Source organism: Pantherophis guttatus, chromosome 4, assembly GCF_059756535.1.
Source record: "Pantherophis guttatus breed Tessera chromosome 4, ASM5975653v1, whole genome shotgun sequence".
NCBI lineage: Eukaryota > Metazoa > Chordata > Lepidosauria > Squamata > Colubridae > Pantherophis > Pantherophis guttatus.
Genome location: NC_142066.1, coordinates 87,074,605 through 87,080,223, shown reverse-complemented (window position 1 = coordinate 87,080,223; position 5,619 = coordinate 87,074,605). Strand labels below are relative to the sequence as shown.

Sequence of the window (5,619 nt, the reverse complement as noted above, 5' to 3'; positions counted from 1 at the left end):
ACTTTACAAGATGCTACAGATTATGTATTTTACCCTTCAGGAGTCAGATAATTTCATTTCCTAATTTTGATTCTAAAAAGTACCAAACAGAAATATATAGGATTTTTCCTGGGTTATATTCCTGTAGAAAATTATGAATTTCCTTCCCTACAAATATAGGGACGGAAATGAGTCTTTTATATGGAAATGTAATATTAAGTATTCTTTTTTAGAAAACACATTCAAGCAGTGCAAACAATAAAAATCAGCTTATTTTCTTAAGTAACCCCAGTGAAATATCAAAAACTGTGACCTTGTGTTTATGTAAAGACTTCTGTGGAATAAGAATTGTTACTGCTTTGAGACAAAATAATATACCATCAAAGTAAACAAAAGGCACTGACCTGGAGCACTCTCAACAGTGAATATGACAGTAAAATCCCTTTTGAAAATTAATAGAATATTCTTAAAACTAAGCGAAGTGTTGATGATGGGAAACAGTGCCACAACCTTTGATTTCAGATTCAAACACATTTGCTGGAACGTATGCAACAGCATGTCCTCATTCTGCTTTTTATAAATGCTTATCTTTTTTTGAAACCTCAAAAGCTAGGTGTGGAAAGTATTTAGGTGTTCCCACAGTCTTACCCTTATTTCATTGAATGAAGCTTAAAGCCCTCAATAGTTTGGAAAAGGGAAGGGAACACCTTTTCTCATATCAGCCTGTCCAAGCCATACGTTCTTTCTCCAACTTTCTCTTTCTTCAGAATCACATTATATACCCACTATAGAAAAGGGCTTTCTTAGTAGGACTACATGCCTATAATTGCCATACTTGCCTATTGCCTCAGTTGCTATCTTTTTAAGATTACAAAAAAATGTATTTTGACTGATCCAAATATTTTGATTAATTGTAAAATATTTGAACTTCACAATGAGGAATTAAGACTTTATTAGCTCTTGATTTATTGTAATTCTAATACTGTAATCTGCTGTAATCCTAATCATGCATTGTATCTCTATACATAATTTGCCATATTTAGTACAAATCAAGTTTGTAGCAAGAATTAAAAAAGCAATCCTTGAAGAATTACATCCACAAGGACTTCCAGTCATCAGTCAGCTTTATAGTTTACTTTTATTGTCAAGCCTTAGCACTCTGATTTAAATGCTCTGACTTGATTCATTTATTTCATAGGATCTGATTTAATAATTGATTTATATTAGTAAATATTAACATTTTAGCCTATGAATAGAAACATCCCACAGAAAGAAGACAGCAATAGTCCACTGATGTGACCATATGATTTTAGTATGTCATAACTGATGTCATGATCAAAAACACTGTTATACAAATTCTACAAGTGAAGGCAGAATAATACAAAAGAAGTGCAATGTGAGTTTTATATTAAAATGTATGCAAAACTAAAAAATCAAGAATTATAAGTAGCTCCAGCCAGCAATTCTTTCAGATTTCAACTGGAAAACAGTGACTACCCTTTATTTTATTTAGATGCACTTTGCTTAGAGTTTTTTTTTGCATAGCTTAAAATATTCCTGCATCATGTTTCTCATGTCTCATGATGCTTACAACAGTTTTCCTTTTAAAAAAAACCTCCAAAAATTTAAAATAAAAATTTACTTCTTCCCCAATACATAATATATCATTTCTAATTTTTATAAATACATCATTTTAAACTCATCAGATCTGAGCAGCATGCATTCATATAATGACTGTACAATTTAAACAGAGTTGTAGACTTTCTACAATGTAAGTTTAATCAGCTCAACCATTTTTATTTCAACACCTTGCTTGACAAAATCAAGCAACTGTGGAGGAAAAGAAAGAAAATTATTATTAAAAAAAAAACATTGAAAACAAAATTTCACAGTGCTTACCAGGATCCAAACTGGATTAAATATAAATTATTCTTATTTATTATTATTGGTTCTACATAGAAACAAACAGTTGACACACTTTTGAACCTAGCAAACAGATTTTTAATAGAGTTGCATCAATTAACCAGAGCACAAGCATCTGCTTTATCTTAATTAGACAGAGAGGTGAATGACCACTGTTTATTTTCACTTTCCTCATTAATTATGAAAAACTGCATTTAATTCATCTTGCATGGTGAGTGACTGGCTGCACAGATGTAGGTCGTAAGGGAAGTGACTCTCTGTAGGCAACCTGAATACAGAACTCTGCCCAAGGGGAGCCCTGGGTGGCACTGCACAATAATGCATACCATAATTGTAGTTTTTGCTATAGTCCAAACCTTCTTCTTGCTTGAGGGAGAATATCCCATTATAGTTAATCGGGGGAGGACTTAAGGGGCCTTCGAATTGTGGGCTAGAACACTCAGGAGATGTGCTTTCATAGAAAGATTCATATGGGCTGCAATAATTGTAGGGTTTCATGGACTTGGAACTGTCAAGTGTTCCATGACCTGCGGGAGTGTTCAGCTCTGGGCTGTGATAGGGTGGGTAGAAAGTAGAGTAGGGAGATCTGGTGTGATGGGCCGTTTCTCCTGTCTGACCCATTAAGAAACTTCTGGCATTCAGCTGTAGACATCCTGCCACCAAGTTTGTTGTTGGCTGGGAGAGACCTTTGCACAAATTTTGGACAAATGACAGCAGATCAGGCCTCTTGCCAATTCGTAAGATTTCTGAAAGAGCCCATATGTAATTTTTTGCCAGCCTTAAAGTTTCAATTTTAGACAGCTTTTGTGTTTTGGAATAACAAGGGACCACTTTCCTTAAATTATCCAGTGCATCATTCAGGCCGTGCATTCTATTTCTTTCCCTGGTATTTGCTTCCTGACGCCTAAATTTGACCCTATCCATTCTCATCTTGGTCATTTTTTTTTTCCGAAGAGTTCTCCTCCTGGGTAAACCATTTTCATCCTCTTCCTCTCGGTCATCTACTTCCTCTTTTTCTGTGTATTCTGCTGGAGATCTTTCAAAATTTGTTCCTTGGTGCATAATCTGTTTTACAAAGATTTCTGGCTTTTTATTTTGCTTTTGGTCTTCATTTTCTCTGGAAAGATTTCTGCAGATCGGGGACTCTTGCATTACAACAGATTCGTCAAACGGTAGTGTTAACATGATGTTATAATTTTATGTTACCTGAAAGAATGCCAATAGATGGTTTTTAGAGTGTGTGTGTGTGTGTGTGTGTATGTATATACACATACAAACATAAGATTTTATATATATATATATATTCTTCTATATATTCCCCTCTATACATAAGACAGTTGAAAACCATTATTTGCTATTTTTACAAATTAATTTAATTCAAATATATATATTTAAATGCAATATAACAATCAGAACAAAACAATGACACTTTTAATACTTTTTAAAACTACTTCCCCCTTTTAAAGTTTTTTTTGAGAACTCACAATATTTTTAAAAAATCATTTAATATGAATTTAATATAAAATAATAAGGTAACATGCATACATTTGAATTATCTAATGATTTTGACAATTAAAAAAGACAATAATTTTAAAACTTAAAATATTTTAAGGTGATTGGAAAAAAATCAACTTTTATATTACAATATTTTTCACATATTTTTCTACAAATCATCACAATCAAGCTAAATGAATTGGAAGAATTAAAATGTAAAAGAAGGCAAGTGAATCATTCAGTGACTTAATTAAAGTAAAGAGAGAATTTTTAATGATCAGTATGAAAATGTGTGATACACGGATTATTATTTTTCTGGTAAAGTAGGTCTGGAAAAGTATATTCACAGAAAGCATTTGGCAATACATTTTTTTGTTCTTTCTTTATTTTAAAATGATAGACTACAGAACCTAAACATTTTTTCCAATTCTACAATAAAGGTATTTGGTGTTCCCTCCTACCTTTTCAATAAAAATAAAAATAAAAATAAAAAAGAGGCAAACCTAAGTTTACTGTGGCATCTGTGTCCTTCAAGGAGCAGACGTTTCCCTCCAGCTAATATTTGACAGGAATGGTTTCAGGATTCTGACTGCAATTGTGCACGTGTGTTCTGAATCCGGAATGAAAAAAGGGGGGAGAAAAATCATTTGCTCCTCATTTTATTATTTCTACCCCTGAGGTCACTTTTTAAAGAGCCTTTCAGGTTTGTCTAATAGATAAGCACAAATTTACAAATTTACAAACAATTACGGAAGAAACCTTGACTCAGAGGCAGGTTTTTCAATTTAAAAAACTAAGCTAAACTAAGCCCACCATCAAAATATCAACTCTCAGTATTATCCATGCCATTCTGACAATATTACATAATTAGTGAAAGTATGTTAACATTTAAAAAACAGTGAAACAGAAGCAGTACCAAATAACAGCATTGTTAAAACGCAAGCTTTACTTTTTCTTTATATTTAAACTCTTGCATGCATGCATGCCCAACGGCACCACTTAAATACACAGACAAAAACACATAGAAATATTTATTTACTTGCATTACCTTGGCCTTAAAATTCTGATTCAATTAACAGATTTCATTTAATTGGTTTCTTCCAAATCTTTTCAATCTGAATGTCGCATCGTCTCCTGGAGTCTAGATATGTGTATATCTGTACTATCTCATTGATCTCTAAAAAGTGACATTGATGCCAACTGCCAGAGCTGGTACCCATGCCATCTGCTGGTGACGTCACAGGGCAAAGAAAACCATGTGATCTTTCCTCCTGGGACCTTCATTCTGCACTGATCATCTGGCATCTCTCTAAGTGGGTACCAGCATTCATGTATCAACACAGAAGGTTAGGCTGATAGGGGAGACAGAAAGCGGGGGGGGGAACTACACCATCATTTTACATGCCGAGGTGAATTTTTGTGAGTTTTGTTGAACAGGCAGAAATGTCAACATTTCCAATTTATCTTTATCCACAGGTAACTCTGATTTTTTTTTTTTATTGATACTCTGTTGATTTTATTGCAAAAAGCATTTTTGGTGTGTTGGTGAGATAGTTATATACTCATATACACTGACTATCCTATTTTTTTTTTCAATGAAAGCCATAAAACTGAAGAGGAAGAATTGTGCCAACCTGACAGTGATTTCAAGGATATTAGAAATTGTTTCTAACCTAGCCTTGCTGGAGAATTTTCTCACTGTGAGGCAAAAACCATTATTGATTCTGAATTGCTTATACTTATTTTCTCTGTACAGAACAATTCCCACCACTTTTTAAATACTTTTGGGGCATTTCTGATGGAGGGGGAAAAGGGGGGTTCTAAGAAATTTCTCCAAATTAGTGTTTTTTTCTCAGTGCACATATGCTGCCATTCTATAGTGTTTTCCCTTAAGACAACAATATGGTACACGTACACAAATGGTTTTAATCTGTATCAAGAGAGGCAGAGCAGTTTTTTTCCAGGGTTTCTTTAACAGTCGACTTTGGAAGTCGTTAAAAAGTGATGTATATTTTTGCTTCTAATTATTCCAATATCCTAGTAGTTTATTTATCTTTGAAATATTCCATCTCTCTCTCCCTCTCTCTCCCTCCCTCCCTCTCTCTCTCTCCCTTTTCTTGCTCTTCACACATCCCATGTTCATTATTTTTCAGTGTTCTGTTTTCTTTTCCAACTTTTCCCTCAATTTGCTTCATTAAATACAGCAGGCAAGAAACAGTTAAA

At 33.6% G+C, this 5,619-nt stretch overlaps 1 protein-coding gene across 2 annotated transcripts; it reads right to left on the bottom strand.

The window, feature by feature from the left end:
* Positions 1 to 1,957: 1,957 nt before the first annotated feature.
* NEUROD6 (neuronal differentiation 6) lies at positions 1,958 to 4,689 on the bottom strand. Of its 2 annotated transcripts, XM_034428809.3 has the most exons (3): positions 4,445 to 4,689; positions 3,900 to 4,006; positions 1,958 to 3,108 (listed from the first exon to the last, which is right to left on the bottom strand). In XM_034428809.3, exon 3 carries the CDS (start codon positions 3,085 to 3,087, stop codon positions 2,077 to 2,079), a length of 1,011 nt encoding a protein of 336 aa, XP_034284700.1. In that variant the 5' UTR covers positions 3,088 to 3,108; positions 3,900 to 4,006; positions 4,445 to 4,689; the 3' UTR covers positions 1,958 to 2,076. The 2 variants fall into 2 exon arrangements, with proteins under 2 accessions (XP_034284700.1, XP_034285472.1); XM_034429581.3 differs by lacking the exon at positions 3,900 to 4,006.
* Between the last annotated feature and the right edge of the window lie 930 nt (positions 4,690 to 5,619).

Bases quoted from the DNA above. Each gene is read 5' to 3' on its own strand.
- NEUROD6 (XM_034428809.3), bottom strand. From the start codon at position 3,087: ATGTTAACACTACCGTTTGACGAATCTGTTGTAATGCAAGAGTCCCCG.